Raw genomic sequence first — 23,748 nt, 5'->3', positions numbered from 1 at the left:
CCCTATTAAGGTGTTAAAAATAGCCTAAATCACTGGATTGCAAATCTTAAACTATAGAAAAATGAAATTACAATTCATAATTCTCCAACCACAAATGCAGAAAACCTAACCTTTCAGATTTTAAATTGGTGTTATATCATTCCAAAAACTAGTAATATTGTATTAATATGTGCAAGAGTACTTAACCAGCACCTAGGGATGGCAAGATGGAGCATTGGGATGCACAGGAATGGACATATACAGTCCATCGATTTTGGAACCGTACAGATACTGGACAAGCTAGAAGCAGTTCTTTTTGGAATACAATATGGGATGGATAAGGCAGCAACACAAAGGATTGGGATACAAGAAATTTGGTGCAACTTAGAAGAGTTGCCAAATCTATTACCAAAACCAAATTTTGGAACATGGCTTTTACACCATATAGCTATGTTAATTAAGGTTGCTAAGACAACCAAACATGTAATATTTGACAAATTCTCATCCCCAATGCTCCAAGGTTTGTTTGAAAAGTTAGCACTATCTGATTCCGAACTAATAGGAACAGGTAATGCAACTCAAAATTATGGTTGTAATTACTTTTAATTTAATGAAACTTTTCTTCTTATCCAAAAAAAAAAAGCCATGAACTTGGTTGGAGCACGTAATCCATTCAATGGAAAATTTTGAAGTGATCTACCTCTCGTGGAATTGTAGCCCTTAACGTCTGTCTCATGTTAGGAATTGTGTCTTTTCAAATGTAAATATTGATAAGGTGTGTTTAACTACCACAAGAAAACAACAAGAGATGCGTCTGGTGGGGGTAAATGATTAATGAGGGTATTTGGATGGTAAAATTTGGGAACGACTCCTCTTAGAAGGATGTAATTATAGAGTATAAGTGATAGAGTACTTTGGTCTTGTGAAATAGTATACCAAAACTTGAGTTTATACTTTAATATAAGAATAATATGATAGTATGATATGAGAATATGATTAGAGGCATGAAAAAACCATTTGCTAAATTGCGGCCGAAATTTGCCAAATTTCCGCCGTTTCAGCGAGGAGCGAACCAAAATAGCCTCTGAAAAATGAGATTAATGAATGACGCCGTAATCTAACTAGAAAGTCACCAAACCTACGAAATGTCGGCAAAAGTTTTCAGCAAACAGCTTCTTCTTCTCTATTTAAACCCTAATTTCTTTCTCTCTCCGATTCTCTTTTCTAATGTCTACTCTTCTCTTTGAAGTAAAGATTTGTTACACTAAGGTGCGACATCTCGCCTTAATTAGCAATCGATTCTCCAAAAAATTTTGCCAAAATTTCTGCTTACAGAATGAACCTCCAATCTGCACACTTCAAGACGATTTAAATCTACACTCTACTCCAATCATTGCCAGGTCCAATCGCTTCTATTCTAGTTTCTTTCCGGTAATAATTTGGCTCTTGGATTACCTGCAAAATAACTGTTTGTCGATTTTTTGGCGGAGGTTTTAGCGATTTTTTCTCCATCTGCAGCCCTGCTCAAGTCGAGTCCGGATCTGCGACCCCGACGTTCTTGACCACAAAAACCTGTGGAGCCTACGGTGAAAAATACTTTTTGTAAAAAAACAAAAAAAAAACTTTTTTACCAATGGGACCCACTGATTTTTGTGGTAGGAAGCCATGGGGACGAGGAGATGATCCGGATTCGCTCAAGTCTTGCTAGTTTTCCGTCAGGAATGCTAAATAATTTCTCCCATTTCAGCTTAGATTATTGCAATACTCTTTTTCTTGGAAGTTGATGATTATTCAAAAGAAGAAAAAAATCAAATAAAGTTTGGTTTCTTGGAAGTTGAGCTTGAGTAGACGAATGAAAATGACTGGTTGAACTTTGATGTGTTTGATAGATTAAAGTTTTTGGTTAATGTGTCATACCTTATCTTCTTTGTTTTTGGTTAATGTGGCATACCTTATCTTCTTTAATGAGTTGGCAACATTTTAAAATTTTGCTCGAAATATTGGCGAAATTCATCATTTCGATGGTTTCACCAAATGACAAAACGGCAAATTTTGCCGATATTTCACAGCTTGATTAGAGGATAAGAGGAGATAATAGTTTATCTTTTTTGGGGAGAATCAAAGGTAAAAGTTTTGAGAAGAGAATAAAAGTAAATAGAGAGTAAATATAAAAGTGAGGGAGAAGAGTGAGAAATTTTCCCTACTTTCTTTTTACTTCTTCCTATTATAATGGGCAATACACATGTGACCAGTAACATTTTTAGTCCCTCACTTGGTCTCGGTAACTTTAATTTGCAGTTTAGCTTGTATTCAGAAAAGACTCCATCCAACGATCATGCATTCACACCCTACATATGAACTTAAAAGTGAATAGAATTCAAGATACACCAATATGAGGCCCCTTTCCTTGAAAATTATTATTAAGAAAAACACCATAATTTTACAAGTTAGTGCTAAAAGAAGAAAGCAAAGTTCTTTTATGGCCACAGAACAAAGGAATAACACAACAAAAGAAACAAATGAACAAATGAATTTGCAAATCAGATTGCAGAGTTTCAAGAACCGGGATTTTTCTGGAATGGTTACAATTTTGAAAGTACATAACGGGACTCGTGCTGTCCGAACTATCGCGTGGAAATCCTTTGGTTAGAGAGAATTTACATGAGAAATCTTCTTGATTGGTCATATCATCCATGGCCGGCTTGTAGCATGAATCAGAAGCTATCACAGGGATCTAAGTGATATTCCCTGGCAAAGGCTTGTCTTCTTTGTCAATAACCAGAGACTTTACTGATTCACAATTTTCAGTAGACAAGGACGGAAGAAGCCAAGTAAAGAAACCATTATCCGTTTCACCCTTCAATCTCTTGGAAGAGTATTCTGATAACATATTCCATAGGTCTCCCACTGTCCATTCATGTGAAAGTATCCATTGTGTCACCTGCCAAGAATCACTAGATATTTTAGTAACACGTGCTTGCTGCAAATAAAAATAAATTGGCAACCTAAAACTTAGATTCACTTCAAGTAACCCAGATAGCATAAAAGATTTCAAAAGAAAGGGATCAAGGTTGATCCAGAAAAATGATCAAGAGATTGGAGATGATGGTTTTTGCATCAACTTCGATATCACAGGAAGTGGCTTGATCAAACCTTTTTTCTTGTTTTTCTTTTTTTTTTTTTTTTTTTTTGGGGGGGGGGGTGGTAAAAGTGGAACTTCTCATACAGGGACATAATAATAGTCGTGGGGTAAATTAGCTATTAGCTAGAAGTGTCATTGTATTTGAAAATTTTGTAGGACCCTATTTATAGCAGTTAGTTCTATCATGTTAAGCAAGAAATATCTAAGAGAGCTCTAATACTAGATCCTAAGTTTGTCAAGTTTTTATTAGGAACTATTATTCGAAGTAATCTATTTTCATTTCAAAATTGGTTGTCTCTTACACCTCGGTGCAAATTTCTTCTGTAATTGCTTTCTAGATGCTGTGTAACGGGCTAGGTCTTCATACCTACTAGTAGGTGTGTGATTAGTAATAAAATTATGTCTGCCAATGCTTACTTGAAAAACAAAAAAAGATTTGACAAGTGGAGGGAAGTACCTGTTCTAGATTCCGCAAGGCCTCTTCTCCAAAAGTACAATACAAAATGAAGGGTCTGGATGCCTGGAAGAGTACACTCCCAAATTAAAAATAAGATTCAAGAACATAAATGAGACAAAAGGAGGAAACAATAGAGTTCCTGGAGTTCTTCCAATCATGATATAGGCTTAACAAATAGTAAGATACTTCCTAAACAAAATTTCAGAAGCTTTATATGGTCATTTACTGCAGGGATGGTCCAATAGGTTCCCACTTCTAATAAAAAGCTTTACCAATGCAGTAAATTGAGTGATGCTATCAAATATGAACCAACATCCACTAATGAAAGGGTGAAACAGAATGAGAAAAGGACAAGCCATTCTTGGACATTTTAGTGTTCACAAGAACATCATGTTATGGTGGCTGTTTCAGCGCAGTCCAAATGCTTTTGGGATCAGCGCCCATCCCCCAAACATATATCGAGTTATGAGGAACAGTCTCTTTATTCCTTCCTCTTTTGTTAAAATGATATATTATAAGAATGTATGCTGTACTTAAAAAAACAATCACGACATGCATAAACAATAAGAGCCATACTAACACATTCTAATTCCATTAAATTGAGTGATAATCCTTTTGTTTGTTAATGCAGGTGATGACTTAAGTTTCTAGTCAGGGTTGTGCGTCAGAAGGTGAAACACGTCAAAACAAATCTTGGCTTGGTTTTGTAACTATATATTTTTTTTTGGATAGATACATCTAATACTTATTTAAGCATAAAATACAGTGTGCAAAACAAAGAGAACTACAACATTAACATAGAGTATAACAGAAACTTTACTGAGGCCAAAGCCACAATTTTTTTGGAGGCCCCAGGGAGGGGAGCAGGGTACATGTCTTGGCAGTCTATAACGAGACATTGTATCTCAATACAGTTTCTGCTGGTTTCTATAAATGAAAAATCTACTGATCCAATAGGTCACCGGCTTCTTTGGTGGGATGTCCTGATCAAAATGTCTGATGTTCTATAGTCAGCCTGGCTGGGTTGGATTGAAGCCATGTTCAAAGTTTTCAACATGCAATGCTTAACCTGGGTCTGGCACATCAACTCGAATGACATCGTATATAATGGTTGGTGGCTTGGTGAACCATCATTATAGCCCCTCTGCAGCTTCCTTTGCTGCAAACTTTATACTCAAACTGGTTTCAAACCCATGAGGCCATCACACAACATTTGCAGCAAAGCATGGATAACACAGACTGCATCTTAACACCATGAGAGGCCTCATTTATTCTTATTGTTTTTGAGAAAGACAAGATGGCAGTAACTCTGGTAACCCCCAAACTGAAGGCCAGTCTTCAGGATTGGTTCAATAGAATCGGCAGTAAAATCACGGTTCTACAATCCTGTAGTTTGCTGTCATCGAATGGTTCTGAATAGGGAAATAGGGTTCAGGTATGGCTTAGAAGCTACGGTTTATTGAATTTCAAATCTGAACCTCGCTGTAATTTTAAATTCAGAATTGAATCCGAGACAGGGTTTAGGAAAATTAGGGTTTCTAGGGGGTGGCTAGGGTTCGCATTAGGACCGCAGGTAGAGTTTGGGTAGGAATGATGAATCCAAGAAGAAGTGGGTTCAGGTAAAGGGTTTAAAAGATGCAGTGTTTCTAGGGTTTTGGGAAGAACATAATGACAGACCTTTAAGGGTTTGGGTTGAGGAGAATACGGCTAAGGTTGGGGTCGAAGGTTAGGGGAGGGAAGAAGGTGATGAATCCTAGAGGGGATGAGATATAGATGAGTGGTCTGTGAGATCTACGGTTTAGGGTTTGGATGAGGGAAGAGAGACCCAGGGTTTAGAAGTTTGAGGAAGGAAATAGGCTGCCCCAAGAGAAAAAGGAGAGGGGGAAAAAGGGAGGTGCAATGGGGAAGAATTGGGGGAGAGGGGTGGGTATTGATCTAGGGCTGTGATGGGAAATTGGGGTAGAGGAATGCAGGGGAATTGAAGGACTAGGTTAGGGGATCAGAAAGGGCTGCTGCAGGCTCAAGGAAGGGAAAAGAAATAAGGCTGCAATGGGGCAAGGGATTGGGGTTTAGGAGAACTAGGGTTTTCTTTCTTCTTTTTTTTTTTTTTTTTTTTTTTTTTTTTTTGGGGGGGGTAGGGTTACTGTAGGCTAGGGGGAAGCGGAAAAGATGAGTGTAATGGAGAAGAGAGAAGGAAAAAGGAAAGGGGGGGTTGATTACTTGTATTGAGGAGAGGAGGTTGAAAATTTGCAGCAAACCAGCAAACACAAGCAGCCGCAAGCTTCTCACTGGGAACCCTGTGACTCCAACAATTCTCCTTCAAAACCAAGTTTATTTAATAATCATAAGTTGTCTTCTTTACAAGCAAAGAGCAACGTTTATAGCTTTACATGAAGGATACATACTAGGACTCAACATTAGAAAGCAAATCAAACTAGGACTTCTACTTGGCTTATGACTCTAAATTCAAATTACATAACATGAGTAGGACTAATTTCCTATAGAACTTGGACTACAACTAAATGAATCCCTCTCTAAGTAGGACTCTTTCATATCTTGGCATGCTAAATTCAACCCTAATTGGACTTAACTTGAACGGTCCAAAATTAACAAAACACCCTTACTTTATGTGAATTTTCCTTTAGGGCTGTAGAGTGTTGTGCTACCACCCTAGACCCTGTTTCAGCCCCTGGAGTGGCCCTGGGTCTGGTTCACATCAAATTCCTAGTGGAGTGCAATCACTAGCTTGGTGTTATTAATCCAGTTCATTTAGTGAGAGGGACAATATTCATATCAGAAAAGCAACCACAGCATTTCACACTTCCAACGCTAATGTGGCTTTTTAAAATTTTACGTGGCATAGATAGCATGCTAAAACTACTTCTACTCATAAGCTACACAGATATTAAAGAGTTCATAATAATGCAAGATATTATCTAAAAAAATTTAACATAAGTTCCTCTCATCGTACATATGATTTATGTAGATATGAAAGTAATAATTATACTTACCTTTTTTCTATTCTAAAACCCAAATAGACCCAATCTATTTCACGATTAGGCTTTTTAAGATTTTTTGCTCCTACTTTTTTTAATTACTATATCGATCCCATGTTTCTTGTTTCATACAAAGTAACCACCAATATGTGTTGTATTATAGAATGATTTTATCAATTAAAAATTCCCAAAAGAAAAAAGAAGACTAAACATAAATTTTCCAAAAAGCAATCACCCAGCCCCTATAGCGTCATCTTGCATCCAAGGCGTCACTTTGGTGTCACCTAGAGACATATAAAGTGGTTCATTTTATGCATGCACACAAAGCGGCCATTGCCTAGGCCTTCTAAACTGCCTGGATTTTATTCCTGACTGTTCTATTTACTCTCCCGTGAATCTGACAGCATTCTTTATCAGCTCACTTCTAATAATATTTTCATGGTATGAGCAAAAATACCTGTGAAGCAGCAAGCCACTGCATTGTCATCTTGAGTTCAGGGTCTCCCCCAAAAGCACCACAGCCCCAATTCCCTGTTACAATCCCAATATCACTTTGCCAGTCTTTTGTCTCTCTACTCTGCCCAATATGAGATCTTTTAATCAATTCAGCAGTAGATGCACCATAACCTAATTCAGTAGAAAAGGGAGGTTTGTCCATCTAGAAAAGCACAAGATGGAGAAAATACACATTTAGATCTATAAAAAGGATGCATAGTCCATGTAATAGATATAAATCATGGTAGATCATTAAGAAAATTCAGAAAAAATATGCCAAGATAAAAGTTTTGGCAAGTAAATTTAGGATGTAGTTAATCTGAAAGTGACAACCCATACGAAAAGGTTGCTTGGTCACCTTGACACTCCCAGCCCTGTTATGGAGTTCAACATCCTGACCAACCTTATACCTAGAGAATGCTTCCAGACGGTACAGATTCTGCTTTGATTGGTCGAAAAATCCACAGAATGCCTTATTAGTCTCCCTGGTAACCAACAATTGGGATGATGCTAGTTAATAAGAGAAGAACAACATCAAAAGCAACTAAGAATCATAAACTAGTCAAAATGAACTAAAAATAATGAGCTAGTAAACAGATGTTTTAGTTTACCATTTAAGAGGTCCTCTTTGATTGGCCTACCCCATAAATTTTATATCAAATAAATGAGCTTTAAAACACACTGAATTTGCAAGCATACTCATGTAAAGGTTCAAGATTGTGGTTTCAACCTTAAATTTTATCCTGGTGGAAAAAGAAATATTTTGAGTTTCAACCAAAACTCTGCATACGCTGGCCATTTCAGTGGTCAAATAACATATTTTAGCCTGAAATTTTAGGCAAACTCTAACTCAGCCTTTCTAGACATATTGGAACCTTTAGATTGTAAGAAAACATATAGAAAATAGTACTTCGGTTTTGAACCCTAGGTCAGTAGTGTACCCTTTACCCTACTGTATACTTTCATAAATATGGTGTATCTTACCATGGAAAGAAATATCAGTGAAATATCACCAAAACATGGGGATATTTCACCGGTTCAGAAGGTAGCGATATAAAATCAGGACCAAAACAAGAAAAACAATATATCGGCAATAAATCAGCAAAATTTCGACGATTATTCGTTTTATTGCGATAAATTCGGCGATATTCTTGGAAATTCTCTGGAAAATTGGGAATACAAAGGGATTCTATAGCGAAATATTCAAGGTTAACAAACAACCTTACCACTTCTGTCCCAATGATTCATGCCTCAAAAGGCAACAATCCAAATGTGGTTAGGGAGGAAAATATGCATGGAAGAATTTCTGGAAATAATTCAAATTAGGAAGGTATTTTGTAGCGGAATCTTCAAGTTCAATGGGCAATCTTACCAATTCTATCCCAATGATTTAGGCCTCAAAAGGCAGTGTGCCAAATGTGGTTAGGGAGGAGAATATGCATGGAAGAATTTATGGAAACAATTCAAATTATTAAGGGATTTTGTAGCGGAATCTTCAAGTCAATGGACAATCATACCAATTATGTCTCAATAATTCAGGCCTCAGAAGGCAACGCGCCAAATGTGGCTAGTAAGGAGAATCTAAATGGAAGAATTTCTAGGAAACAATTCAAATTTACCAAGTGCCAATTGCCAACACCCCGATTGACCGAAACACACCCCTAAAATTTTACCAAAATGTCGGACCTTGTATCTTACATATGATTTAGTATTAGAACACACAAAAATTGATGAGAACAACCAAAATATGTCACTAATGGGAAAAAAATCCAATTAATATAACATAATATCACAATGTTAAAAGTACTGAGTAGTCAAGTATATTTGCAACTATGTACAACAAAGCTTATGCAATACTGTTACTTCAACTCAATATCACATATTGATGTAGATCACAAGTCCATATCAATAGGAACAAGCCCCAAAACCAGCCCAACGAAGTTGTGGACACAACTTTTGTTAGAGGAACCTACTCTGATGGTGTGGCCATTTCTATATAATTCTAAGTTAGAACTACAATGATGCCCTCTTCACCTTGACAAGCCAAACGATTCTCTTATTTTCTCTTAAAAATTGGTGATGTAACCCAAAGGTCTGGGTTACTCTTAGTCTTCGATCCTCTTTTATTAGAACTAGCACAAATTAGGGCTTAATAATAAGGTTGTGTTTGTTTATGGGATGATTTGGGTATTGGAAAAGGTACAGGAAAAACTCGGATATCAACCCTAGATGGTTGGATAAATTAGGGTTAATAAATTAAACCCAAAAGGGGGTGGGATTGTTGTAGGGTTTTAACAAAATTCTTATGGGATAGTTTTGAGATATCCAAAATCACCCTAGGGTTGAAAGGAATAGTGGTGGCTGGATATGGAAAGGTGATGTGAACACAAACTATGCCCCCAATTGAACCAACAAGTGGGGTCCTCAAGAGGGCTCAGAAAGGCCTCCTTAATATGGCTGAAACCCCCTTTAGGGCTAATTCGGGCATTCTGCCCCATTTTGTAGAGTTGGATTTGCTTCCAACTTAGAGTCTGCGATTTGGAGTCTTCAGGGTTTTGTTTGAGGCTATTTGAAATTGTTTTGGATAAGTTGCAAGTGAGTCAAGTTAAAAGAATCCAGTTGAGTTAGGATAGGTTTCCTCCTATCTTCTTTAGTTAAATCAGTATTTTAATTTCAAGAGTCCAATTTAGTTTGTAAAGGAGTCCTTGTCAGAAGGGACATCCTAAGTTTAAGTCAATGTCTGCTTTCCCAGGCTATAAATAGCCTCTCTTTGTAATTTGATTTCAATTTTGATGAATTAATTGAATTTTTGAGTAAGGACCAGGGTCTCCTTTGTTGGGGAGGCCTTGGTTGAGGGCTTTGCTAGAAATTCTTCTTCTTCTTCAACAACCAGCAGAGTGCAGCAATCATCAAGCATTCCAGACTTCCAGCAACTCATCCTCAAGTCCAGAAGCATCAGATCTTCAACTTCCATCACTTTTCCCAAGTAAGTACAACACCCCTCCCCAAACCCAGCCCTTCAGCTGTGTCCGGCACCTCCCCCTTCCCCTCCCTTCACTGCTGCAGCTCTAAGACCCCTCCCCTTTCTTGTCTAAGGCCCTAAGACCATCCCAAAAGCATCGCACCTAGCCCCTGCCCCTTTCCCTTTAGTTAGTCCTCTGCAAGATTCAGCCCCTCCCTAAAGTCTTAAACCCTTCACTCCCTTTTCTTCTTCGTTCTTCCCCACAGTTTCCAATCCCACCCGAATTAGGACTCACATATTCCCTCGTCAGACCAGCCACAAATCACCCTTGTTAGAATCGCCTAGCCTCTAGAGCCCAGTCCTACTCTTATTTTCCCCAAACCTGTCCAATTCTGAGAATTAGTAGAAACCTGCACTTCATCTTCAACCTTGGCCACTTGCAGAAATTTCCAGAAATTCAATAACCAGATTTTATTGAAGTATGACAATAGATTCTCTTCTAATTGAAAGAACAACAGTAGAATTCACTTCTGGATCACAGAACCAGCAAACCTAACCTTCTTCCAACCCAGCCAAACCCCAATGTCCGGTCCCAGTTGTCCTAGGACTCCTATTCCCTGATCTGACCTTAAAACTTTATATTAGTTCAGGTCTGAAACTCAGTTACAGCAAGTTTAAACAGCTTAAAATCCCTTAGTAACCTCTCTTTCTAGTGCTGGAAACTCCTGGGCTGAACCCTAAGCCTTGGAAATCATCAAATTATCTTTAACATTAAAAGGACTAGGGAAACTATGGGCTTAACCTTTGGTGGAAAGGAAGGGTGCTAAAGATGGTTACTTGGGGTCTTGGCAAGATCTTGGGCAGTCTTTTGATCTCTTCTTTGTTCTTTCTCTTTTATTTCTTTTCTTGCTTTCTTCTTTTCTCTTCTTTTCTTTTCTGGTTTTCAGGTCTGCCGCAAGAAAAGGAAGGGAAAAGAAGGGGGAGGGATGCCACAAGGGGAGGTGGGGGGGGGGTGGGACGCTGCACAACGTGTAGGAGGGGCTGGGGAGGGGTTCTTGGTGATGCCGCAGAAGTGCAGGAGGGTTTCTTGGCTGCTGCCAAGGTGGGGGAGGGGTCCTAGGAGGTTGTGCAAGAAAGGGGAGGGGTGGGGGGACAGCTGCAGTGAGGAAGAAAGGGGGGGATGGGGGCTGAATTAACTGATTTAGGGCTGTGGAGCTGATGTTTGTCGTTGAACTGCTGCAAGAACTTGAAGAAGCTTGAAGAAGATGAATCTCAAACCCGCCGTGGCCCTCTCAGGAAGACCATCACCCAATTTCCTCAAATTCAGACTCTTATTCAATTCAACATAACTGAGATGGGTTGGCCATTTATAGCCTTACAATTGGCGGAAAAGACTTCTAACTCTAACTGGGAAATAAAGACTAACTCAACTGTGGAATCCTTTATAGACTAAGATCCCCCTTACAACCAATTAAATAACAACCACACAACAAATAAAAGAAACTAACTTGCATAAAAATACATAATTATTCAAAAGGATCTTAATTTAAAGTAGATTCCTAATGGCACTCCAACTCTAACTGGGACTCACTTAACTGACTGAAAGGAGGAAGTAAAATCACACTTGGACTCACAAAAATAAAGCACAAACTCTGGAATAAAAATAATTAACTGATAAGTGGGTAAAATGACCAAATTGCCCCTAGGGTTTTGGCCAGCCCCTAGTTGCGCCACTCGGTTGGGCCTTGGGGCCCATTTTAGGGTTTCGGCCAGGGAAGGGAATCGTGCTTATGTCACCTGGTATCAAAGCTCAATCCTTTTCTGGATTCAAAAAACTTTTCTCCCCAAGGTAACGTAGATCAAATGATTTCAGTATAAAGATGAAAAAAACAATGTCCATGGACTGTTCACATGAACGGTCACAGCCCATATTTGCTTTGGATCGGGATGCTTTCAAGAAAATCTTATTAGCCATCAAATGGAGAAAGATCCTATCCTAATGCTGCCTTAACTAAGTTTCTACTTTCAGTTTTAGTAAGTATATTCTATTTCATTTAGCTAGGCTTCTAATTTTAGTTTGTTACTATATTTGTATTTAGGAGTTTCTATTTTGAAGTATGGCAACAAGATTAAAAGGAAGTTTCTATTTTGGTTCTAATCCTCTTGATGGCAAGCACTTTCAATTTGTATTATTACTATTTTGGGCTCAAACCTTCACTTGATATAATGTAATGCCTATAGCCGCCACCAACAATTTCTAGGACAATGAAATATTGTCAGGATTATTTAGGCCATTGCTTGCAATTGGTTATGGAGAAAATCAATTGTTGGAAAGCTGGGATGGCTAGGGTGAGAAGTCCAGGACTGAGAAATATCAGAATTATCATTCTATCTTCTTTTATTTTCCAATTAACTTGGTGTTCTTCTGTATCATATCATTAATCCTAATGAGGAGTGGTTCTTACTTGAGCTACTCCTACATTATTACATATATCGCCGCCTAGAGTGCTTGGGTGATGCCTCACGAAATGGCTCGTCTCCTAGCATCCCTCTAACAAGTCAGGTTTCCCATTTGCCATGACAAATATGAAACCACATAACTTGTGCTGTCTTTAGTAAAATCTCATAGAGTTTTCAGTTTCTAAGAAGCATCCATCACAACAAATTTGTTCATAGTAATGAAGGTATCACCTAGATGTCCAGGCATCCTTTTTTGGAAAAGTGTCTTGGGTGTCTAGGCAACTATAGACACCTTGTTGGTGTTGCATTAATTTCCCCCCTATGTCCAATGCCTAGTGTTTGCCTGGATGCCATGCCAACTTTGAATTTGATGAGTTCCCATCCAAGGTAACACAATGCATTGCTAGTTTGCTACCAAAGGTAAAGAGAGATATCAAATAGCTCACTTTTGAGTTTTGAATATGAACTATGAAGTCTAGAACTGAGGTATGTACGTCTTAATGTATACAATAGATTTTCCGTGTAAATCCCCAGACCACATCTTTACTATCTATGATAACTGCCTGGTATGAACATCTGACCATCTGTTGCCTTGATATTTTGTTATTTCACAACCATAAGCTCTGACCTCCTTGTTAAATTTAAGTAGATAAAAAAAATGTTTCAACTGTTATAGGATTCAAAATCACACATTTCTATAACTGAGGGTGCGGAACTTGTCTTAAACTAGGGTTCACAAGTGACAATGAACTGCATTGGGTTCCTATCAGATTGGAGTTAAAAAATAAAAATAAAAATAAAAATAAATAATAATAATAATAATAATAATTTTAAAAAAAAATCAATCAATCTCAACCTGAGCACCCTACACCCATGTATGCCTTTGTCCAGCTGGTGGATCATGTTAGAAACTGCCACTCTTCCAAGAATAGTAAGTCAGCATGGTATTCTGGAAGTAATCTAACCGCTGATCCACTACCAAATACAGCAAGAAGCAAGTAACCCATCCAAATGATATCTTTTCTTCCTCACTTTTATTTAACATGGAAGATGAGGTTGCAAAGATTACCACCAAGGTCAAGATCCTAACATACCGCAGAAGGCATTCGTGTCTATATTGTCTAATTTTTGGATTAAACAATGCATCTATTGCAACGATCCTTGTTTCCCGCCTGTCCAAGAAATCTACTGGTTTTTCATCTACATAATCGCCCACAAAACGGAAAGAAGAAGCATACCTGTACCAGATCAAATATGAAAGAGAAGCAATTACCCAATAAGTTATTCAACCATAAAAAAGAAATATATAAAAATGAATAACCAAGCAAGATATTACACATTTATGAAGAAGCCGAGATTTACAATAGAATAAATTAACAGCCACAAAATGATGTCCATTTAATACAGTAATACTGCTAGCACTGTAGTTAGTAAAAAGTTATATTAGGATAATCACCCTGAAACTAAAATTTGAAATATAAAATTCATTTTAGTGCAGTGAATTTCCATCTTTTAGCTGGATCCCAAGGAAAGTAGGGATTTCTCCAAAGTTGAAAAAAGGGCTTTTGCAATGTAAGACTGAATTTCCAGATGCCTGTAAGAATTTTTCAGCTGAAAACTGAAGGTGTGATGCTCTCTTCATGAGAAAGGCTGTCACAACTTTATTACCTTGACCCTACTAAATCTGAATCACAGTCATACATGGCTACTTTTATTAGATGATAACACATTAGATATCCAACGCCAATCTATTCCAACCTCACAGAACTCCAAGATTCTAAACTTGTGAACTCTGCTGGAGAATTTGGAAAAGAACTCATAAAATTGATGAAGAAGCATTGTTAAAAGTAAGCTTTCAGAATTTTTTTTACACCTTTGTTCAGTTTCTTTCTTCTTTAGTTTCACACCACATGCAATGTGCATCTATGTAAAGAGTAGGAAAAAATTTATGATGGTTTTCACTTAAATACAATCTTCACATGGTAGTGACACCAGAAAATTACACAGGGTTCTTCACTATTAAACATATAGTTAGAAACTTAATTCAAAATGACCTCACCCAGTATAATTTGAAAACCTTTCAGCACCAATGATTTCTATAGCTTCATTATCGGCCATGGAAGGTAGAAAAAGCATACCAACAATTAATTCAGGACTGATCATGAACCGTATCTCTTCCTACACAGAACAAAAACCACACCAGCATTAAAAGGGATTTAAAAGCAAAAATAAAAACAAAAACAAAAACAAAAAAAGGAATAAACCCTCAGAGTTGAGTCAAAGTTCAGAGAGACAATGACCTTTTCTGACTTGTCAAAACAAGAATGGTCAAGGAAGAACAAGAAGAAGAAATGCAATAACTAGGAAAGGTACATGCAAAAGAGCACCAAAGTACGTTTCAATTATACCAAGCACAGTGAAAGGTGAACACTGGGTAACCAAGGTACTGGGATTTGCCTAGATTTCTACGTGACAGCCTAAGAAATCAGCATGTGCATAACTGCATAAGCACTATTTTGGGGTTGGGCACCACCAAATAAGAGACATGTTTAATTGTTGTAGTTTATAAAAGAGATACTATTACTTTTTCTCTTTCTCTTTTTTTTTGGGTAAACAGAACTTTTACTTTGTTGCTAATGGTTTGACTTGTGTCCATATTTAATTGGTTAAATTACAGGTTCCCTTCCAGTGTCTGAGCTAATATCATGACATTTCCAAGTATTGGAAAAACTATAACCACACCCCCACCTAATCAATGATCTACCAACCTCCTATCTCCTCAACAAAGAGCTTATCTAAATCATAGCAGAACGAAATTAAAACCGAGCAGACGCCACTATCATCATCATCATCGTCATCATCATTAATGGATGTGCAGTAACCATCATTTCTTTCTCTCCTCTGGCCATGGTGTCTAGAATTCCAATCTGCTTTGCATTTTCATTTTCTGTCTGTTCATTTTATCTCATAGATTAGTTTCTGCTGTGCAAGTAGAAGAAAGCAAGTCTGGGGAGCTTATGCTCCCTCTTGATCAGTTCAGTTTCTCTGAAATTGCTGGCCCAAAAAAAAATGCTCATTGAAATGAGCAGAAATATGGAAAGCAATCTGGTAGTTAACCCCATTTAGGCCATTAAAAGTGACCTAGTACATAGAAATCCCTTGGTATCAAATGCCCAACATGTATAACCCAAACCAAGACTATTTGGGTGATGAATTAGTATCATATATGTTGGAAGCTCATCAAGTCATCAAAGTCAGTAGTAAGCTACATCGAGGTTTCAAAAAACAACAAAGAACTGAAAATACAGCAAAAGTGAAGACGCAAAAAATTGTAAATTTGTAGCAGTCAAAACAAACAATTGGTTAATCGATTCTTGGTGTTTCATCATCATGGTATCCTAGACCCACAGCTGTATGATATTCTTAGAAAATATGACCTATCATTGACGTTAAGTTACTAAAATGCTCTTGATTTAAAGATGCTACTGTTTTTTCTAAGAAGTTTGACTGGCCAAATGATTTAATTTTTACATGAGAAATTTTATATTAGATAAAGCACAAAGCCAATTTTTCAACAAATCCAAGATTGCTTAAATCTGATTAATATAGAAGGAGTTCTTTCAAGGGGTTGAACCTTATATCATGTGTGCAAATGCAATCAAAATGCTCTGAATTCAAAAATGCCCTTTTTAAATATCAAAATTGTTCTCAGTGGTATTTTATGAAGGATTTCCCTTTCTCGAGATTGCACTAGTTAGGGGCAGCGCAAAACATCTAGAGGGCTTCTTTTCTATTTCCTTGTTTTAGGAGGAATCTATCCTAAGAGTCCCACCATGAGTTATTTCTGATTTTCCTTTCTTTGTCAGGGTTGTTTTCATATTGTAAACTATAAATACCACATCGGGGCTGCAGATAAAGTACAACTTTCTGAGAAATACCTTCTTAACAAACAAAAGAAACAGAAGATAAATTTTACTACTCTTTTAGTTTTTATAATTCTTTTATATACTAAGATTTATGACACTTTTAGATTTGAGAAAAGCCCCCCCTTGGCATGAAAACATTGGGGGTTGACTTGTTAAATTTTGAATATAGGGGTTGACTTGAACTTTTTGGAACTTTATTTTGTAACTACTTCTTATTTATTTAAATAGGGGGTGTTTGCTTATTTATGAATAATATCAACATAAATATATACCTCATATTTGGCGTAAATAAGGGCTTAGGTGTTTGATACCACTAAGGTGACGATCACTCACCAAAATAAATCTATGTGGATGCTATATGATGCCTAACCAATTATTGCTTTTGAATAAAATCTATCAGAAAAAGAAAAAGAAAAAGAAAAAAAGGGAGAGCAACGATTGCTACAATTGGTTATCACTTCAAAGGGATCCTGATCTCAAAATACATGCAAATTTCCCAAAATAATTATCCTTTTAAGTTTTAATCATTTACCGTAGCCAAACATGTGTCCGTAGAATCTAAAACCAGGCTAGACGCCTATGCACATTTGTTTAGTGTAATTACTAGTACACATTGCTGAGTGCCTGCACAAAATTCTGGATCACCAATTGAATAAAAAGTTATGTCCAAATTTTCCAATATAAGCACTCAGCATGGATTCTTTTTAAACGGCACATCTAGTTTCTCAATTTGCAATATAAATGTAAAAAATCCCACCACTGGATATAGCAGGAATGATCTGTCTTAGATTCATATATATCTCAATCATATATTCCTTATCCTAATCAGCAAACCTGACCCCTTTTCTGTTGTAGTTAAGTTGGTCTCAAGGTCAGTCTAGGTTTAGTCTTAGTTTAATTTTCAAGTGTAATTGTGTTTCTAGTAGGAAGAGAAAAGAAGGGGGCTGCTGGTTTGATTCAATATATCTAGTCAGCCCCCTCTCCGCCCATAGCTCTAGGTTCTCTGATTTTACCATCCTAAGTTCTAACATTGTCACATGGTATCAGAGAACTGATATCAACAATTAGGTAAACTTTCACTACTGGTTTGAGAGTCTTCCAGGTGTTTCAAGCTTTTCTGGTTGCTGCTTTCATGTTGACAGTAATTTTGGTTGATTTTCCCTAGTTGACAATCTCATAACAATAAACTAGGGCATTATTCATCTTATAGCATCTATATGGAGCACAGCAAGCAAGTTCAACTCTACAACACTTGCAGCAACAAGTGTGGTGGGAGCTTATACAGTTCCCTAAAGAGCTAGATGAACCGATTCAAAGGGATATGGAGTACTTGTTTATTAGAGATTCTAATTAGGCCCATTGTCCTACTTGGCAACTTGGAATACTGGTTAGGAGGGAATCCCCTCCTTGTCTGGATTCTCCTTACCCCTCTTTCTGAAGGAATTCTAGGAGAGTACCTTCTTTTTACAATCCCTCTTTAATATAAACTCACTTATCAAGCACGCACACACACACACACACACAAAAAAACTGCAGGTTCAAGTTTCTGTAAACTTTCAGATGTTAATACCTTGGTTGATGGTAATTTAGTCACCTGAACAACCAAGAAACAAACTACCAGTGCTAGATCAGCTGCTGAGGCTTACATAAACCATGACACATGCTAGAGCAAAATTGATACGGATAAAATTATTGATATAGGAGTTTGGGTTTCCAATCACTTGATCTATGAAGATATTTTGTAAAGATAAAGTTGCCATCTATATTGCAAGCAATCAAGTGTTACTTGAGAGGATAAACCACATTGAAGTTGACATTAGTTTGCCAGGGATGCTATGAAATAGTTGGTTTCAAGTCGTGACTACTAAACAACTTGGTGAAATGTTTACCAAGGTGCTTCCACACCTGCTTTTGAAAAGGTAGTTCCAAGTTGAGCATAGGAGATTTGCATGTTCCAGCTTGATGAGGAGCATTAGGTATGCATAATGTCGTCATCAGGGTGGGCATGGCTTTGGGGAGAATCAAAAAAAAAAGGCTACAGCAACAAGGTCAAAAGCGGCCTATGGTGACCCAAGAATCTTGGACATCTAGGTTTCACCTTTATAAATATGATGTGTATATGTTATTAGAATATTCCTTATTATAATCAAGATACTGGTCTCCTTTCTTATTATAATTAAAGTTAGCCTTACAATCAGTGTAGTGTTATAGTTTTTTATATAAACCTTGTCTCTCTCTCTCTCTCTTTTTCTTTCTTCTCTTTTTTTTTTTTTTTCTCGGGGGGGGGCGGCGGGTGTCGATGTAAACCAGATCCAGGACCACCTAATGAAGAGGCTCCAACCTAAATGGTAACTCAGGAAATCAGGGTCCGTACATTATATTCCTACTTTTAAGCATTAAAAGTTTTAGCAGCTAAAAGATTTCTATGCCTGGCACGAAATACAATTAAAAAGTAAAATAAAACAAACCTGTACGCAGCCCCTATGAAGAGCACCACCCCCAATATACTTGTTGGCAAAATCAACTTCAAGAGATTCACATAAGTGATCTTCAATCAGTCCTGAATGTGAAACCTGAAGAGAGGAAGAAACCGCTTTAGCACAACCAGGAAAAAAACATGATGAACCTAGAAAACTAAATGATTTTTCTTTGACCATAACATCCAACTAACAACACTAGATCTTTATTTGATTACCTTAAAATTGCAGAGGGGAGTGACAGATTTGCTCCAGAAGTCAGTGTCAGGGTAAGAAGCAGGAAAATGAACATGTTTCCAGAAAAGAACCTTCCTTTCAAATGAGACACAGCCTCCTGGCATGTATGTACTTATCCTCTCAAAATAGTGAATAAGGCACTTTATCTTATGTTCTTGATTCAGGTGACGTATGCTCCTGAAGACAGCAAAAATTTATGGTATTATTAATAGATGAGATGACCATAGTATAGTCCACCATAACTATTAAATAGCCACCTAACCAGAAGTAATGTAAGGGAGATAATAGCACATACTAAAACAAACTGGAACATGAAGGGATTAAATAACGAGTAAATGGGGGGGAAAAACTACTCATAAAACAAACTGGAACATTTTCTTGTTTTTCCTTCTCATTCTCAACTTTCTTGGATGGTACAGATCCAACTGTTTTGTTGTCAAAGTTCAGACTTCAATCTGTTAATCTCTAATGGCTGGACAGCCGACAAACTTAAAAGGTATCAATAGAAATGGCAACATATTCCTCTGAAAAAATTAAACAAGGATGGCATCATGAAAGCCTGCAGGCACTAAGCATCTTAAAAACCTTTAGAAATTTCTTTAATCCATGTCCATGAAACATTAATGAACTAATCAAGCTGCACCCAAGTCCAGTTACAAAGGTTTCTCACACATAAAGAACTCTAATACTTGAATATCACTATCTGTCTGAATTCTCTTCTTAGTACAGTCTTTTTTATTCATCAAACAAAAATGTCATGGCAAAGGTATATTTCAATAGAAACATTTTGAATTCCAGCAAGATTTAATTTAACATGTGAAGATAAAAGGCAAACCGGACCGGTGCTGAAGGCTTCCACACATGCAGAGTCTAGGGGGCAATTTCCTACACAGCCTAATCCCAGCAATTTATGCCAAGAGACTGTTTCAACATGTGAAGAAAAGACCCAAAATTGGAAATTCAAGACATAGATCCGCAGTTTATAAGAGAAAACCTGCTGTCTACCTACAGAGTGAATTTGGCTATACTTATTTTTTCTGCAGCCGCTGGGCTTTCCAATAAACAGCTTCAAGAAGGCAGGTCTGACAGAATTTTTAAGTTTAGAATCATTTCCACCTCCAGCTCAAAAAGCTGAGCAGCTCTAGATGTCTTATGGGCATCTCAAGCTGGAGGTGCAAAAGATCTCAGCTTGCATATCTGGTTGGTTCAACTTCCTTGCTCCTAGAAGCTGGCTTCTAAGAGCCCATTACCATAAGCCTAATAAGCTCTCAAAAAGTGCACCTAGTCCTAATCAACCCACATGAACTAAAACTATGAATCTTCATTCAACATGAAGCAAGGAATTTTCAATCCCCCACTAACACTGACACTTCCTTTTCCCCACTTTCCGAGGAATTCTTAAGTAGATCCAACTTGCAAGCCGACTAAAACTACATGAGTGTTATGGGTTTGGCCTGTCCAATTGGGTGGACCACTTCAGGCTAAAAAACCACATCATTTTTCCACCAAGGCCTTAATCTTATTAAACGCATAAAGATTGTCATGTACAAGATAAGCTGAAGATTACATACGCAAACAAATGATCCAAGTTGATGATGCCTGGAAGATGTTTAGCATCTCTATTATTGATTGGAAACAAAGAAAAGAAGGAGCATGAAAGAAGTGCACCGATCAGTTCCTGTAAAGCAACAAACTTTCAAATTCAAAATCACACCATGGATTCACATTGGATAAGTTATTAGTGGATGAACCACATTTGATCAATTTGTAACATGATTCTAATGCAAAAACAAAGCTTTTGTTGGGGGGGTGGGGAGAGAAAGTAGTTTCCTTTGTGTTGATTCCCGCTAAATTACTTCTGCCGGATCAAGAGTAGAGGAAGAACCAACATTAAGGCTGGCTTATATAGTTTGGCTAACATAAATAAGATGATAAAATATATACCTGACTGAGTAAAACAACGCCAGCTTCTTGGGGACCTACTATGCGAAGACCAGTTTTGACTCCAGGGAGGATATAATCCGCTTTCTGATAATGGATTTCTAACAAAGAAGGCAAACGCAACAACATAGCTGCAAGGGATGGAAGGACCTTCGAGAACCATTTCCTTGATTCGACACGAGACATTAACTGCACGAATAACCATCAAAATTAACCTGACATTTTCTCATTTTCTATGCTTAATTTTTGGAGTAAAAAAGCCCACGCATACACAGAATTTAGTAAGCGTCAAACGAATAATTGAATACCTCGTCGAAGAAAAGAGCATAACCTTTGATGGCAGAAACCGCTAGTTGTTCAGAAGAAAGACCGACAGAGTTCCGGAGATCAGAGATGGCAAGGATAAGACCCTCTCCAGAATCTACCCTGCTGTGCTCGGGTCCTCTAGAAAGAGTTTTAAGTACTTCAACAACTTGAGAAGGCCAGAACAGAGATGAAGATCGAAGCATCAAAGGTAAAAATGGAAGAATCGACTTCAAATCTTCCCGAATTTCCATTAGATTCTTTCTTTCCGCGAGTTTTCTGATCTGAAATTTTGGCGGGAACAATTGAGAGACCTAATAGCTGGCTTCGTGACTAATAGAAACTGAAGAGAAACTAACAGAGCTTTCGTCTCTGAGTCAACTTCAAACCCTCTGGCCGGCAGACGCTGGACCAAGCAGGCCCTCAAAGCCGGCAGTTGTGGACTAAGTAATCCTGTAGGCCAATGATGGGACTTGAATTGGAATCTCGAGGGTAGTTTTGGTCAGGAAGGGATATTTGAACCGGTTAGCCCCTTCATTTTCTAATTCAAATCCTCTGCCCCGGTATTCTGGGAGTCCGGATCCTCAACTTGTTGGGGGAGCACTTTGTGTTTTCCGATGGTTTTAACACCACAAATTACATTGGATGATGAATGTTTTTCTTATATATATATATATTTTACCTGTGGGGCCCACCGATTCCGTGGTGGTAAAACCATTGACGGGGGTGGTGATCCAGATTCATGTTCTGGCACCCTCAAAATACTATCCTACAGCTGACATAGCCACATAGGCCACCCAAACCACCTATATAGTGGGTTGTGAGAGAAAAATTTTGGGTATCAAGGTAGTGGGGGTAATGGATCTGGCCTATTTTTTATGAGATCCAACTATCCAAGACCTCCAATGGTGCATCTGATGTGGTGGCATATGTGATGTCGGTTAGATGTATATCAAGTAGATTTTATTATATTTCAATCACTTAAAATAATATATGCACATTTAACCAACTTAAATAAATTGTATGCATCTCACAATGAAACAAGATTTTGTCTATTTAGAAACATAGTTGTTTCAAGGAAGATGCAAAGAAAAAAAGTTGAGAATTCCTTCTAACAATAATGAACAATAATGGTCACCTAGAAGGAAGTTAACCTCTTGTATGTAGGGAGGAAAGTGTTAATGAAGTCGGGCAACCATATGCATTATACCAAATACAATGTCTCAAGTTCCCCAAAACTTGAAATTTTTGCCACAAACTGGATTTTGTATGCCAAAGGTTTTGGCAAGGAAAACCATATCAAAATAACTTAACTATTATCTCTTGGGACCATTATTGCAAGCTAAAGTTGGCTGGAGGACTTGGTTTCAAAATAATGGAAGATATTAACTGTACACTGCTTCTATAACAGGGTTGGAGACTTCTTCAAAACCCCGAGTCTATGTGAGCACAGCTTCTAAAAGCAAAATATTTCTCGAACACCTTGTTGTTCGACCCAAGGGTCCAAAGAAAACAGAGATTGTGGATCTGGAACAGTTATGCAACATTATCACTATCTTACAAAAAATGATTTTGAGGAAAGTAAAAGACGAGAATAACACTTCCTTTTTGTTTGAACATTAGGTAGGCACAACAGGTAACCATATTGTGGGATCCAAAATTTTGCACTATGGAATAGGAATGCTACGATGGAAAAAGTAACATTGTCTGTGCGGCTATCAAACAAGGAGTTAACCTCTATCTCTTTAGCTCTCAATTCCAATCCCATTCCCCATTCCCTTTTACAACCACCATTCAATCCACTTGTCCACCCCTCAAAACTCATGGATTTCCTTACTCTCCACAACGGGCGAGTTCTTTGTCAAACTAGTTAGGAAAGCCTTGTAGAACCATAGATTAAGGGACCATGAAGTTCATAAACTTTGCCTACGATGGTGAAAATTATTTAAAAATTACCACTTCATCCTAACTATTTTTATTTTTCCTGATGTTTCTTGAATGCAGGGTTACCAGTCAAGATAGTTATATCTCAATGGATGAAGTCAATCACAACTTGTGAATTATGTAGTCATTCTGACAAATCAATCTAGCACCTTTTCCTTTCATGTAGCTAGACAAAGAGGATATGAGCGGCAAGACTGCTTGGTCCAAGGACGAAACATCCCTCTCACAATTCATTCCTTAATCTATGCACCTCTTTTTATTCAATTATAATAAACCACAAACCAATGGATTTCTTCAGTATTTATAACAACATGCTACTATGCGCGGCTAGAAAGGAACTCTAAGGTTTGTAAATTGTAAAGACCCAAACGCCCAAAAGGTGATGCATAATATCAACAGATGGGTAATGAATCTCAAATTGCAACCTAA

General features: G+C 37.6%; 1 protein-coding gene across 2 annotated transcripts; it reads right to left on the bottom strand.

Annotated features, from left to right (window-relative positions):
* Window positions 1–2,381: 2,381 nt before the first annotated feature.
* LOC149016344 (poly(ADP-ribose) glycohydrolase 1-like) lies at window positions 2,382–21,949 on the bottom strand. Of its 2 annotated transcripts, none has more exons than XM_089157491.1 (11): window positions 21,381–21,949; window positions 21,076–21,261; window positions 20,703–20,809; window positions 19,113–19,308; window positions 18,886–18,990; window positions 14,551–14,669; window positions 13,586–13,729; window positions 7,428–7,554; window positions 7,032–7,232; window positions 3,579–3,641; window positions 2,382–2,920 (listed from the first exon to the last, which is right to left on the bottom strand). In XM_089157491.1, the coding sequence occupies exons 1-11, from the start codon at window positions 21,627–21,629 to the stop codon at window positions 2,714–2,716; spliced, it is 1,704 nt and encodes a 567-aa protein (XP_089013617.1). In that variant the 5' UTR covers window positions 21,630–21,949; the 3' UTR covers window positions 2,382–2,713. The 2 variants fall into 2 exon arrangements, with proteins under 2 accessions (XP_089013617.1, XP_089013618.1); XM_089157492.1 differs by having other exon boundaries at window positions 7,032–7,151.
* Between the last annotated feature and the right edge of the window lie 1,799 nt (window positions 21,950–23,748).

The sequence above is a fragment of the Hakea prostrata genome, chromosome 5 (assembly GCF_041222555.1).
Source record: "Hakea prostrata isolate BN-2017 chromosome 5, UWA_Hpros_2, whole genome shotgun sequence".
NCBI classification, from domain to species: Eukaryota; Viridiplantae; Streptophyta; class Magnoliopsida; order Proteales; family Proteaceae; genus Hakea; species Hakea prostrata.
Note: the sequence above shows the minus strand (reverse complement) of the source record. Positions and strands in the feature narration are given on the sequence as shown.

Bases quoted from the DNA above. Each gene is read 5' to 3' on its own strand.
- LOC149016344 (XM_089157491.1), bottom strand. From the start codon at position 21,629: ATGGAAATTCGGGAAGATTTGAAGTCGATTCTTCCATTTTTACCTTTG. The intron at 20,810-21,075 runs GTATATATTTTA...GTTGCTTTACAG, and splicing joins GCGTTGTTTTACTCAGTCAG to GAACTGATCGGTGCACTTCT. The intron at 18,991-19,112 runs GTAATCAAATAA...TCCTCTCTTCAG, and splicing joins CTCCCCTCTGCAATTTTAAG to GTTTCACATTCAGGACTGAT.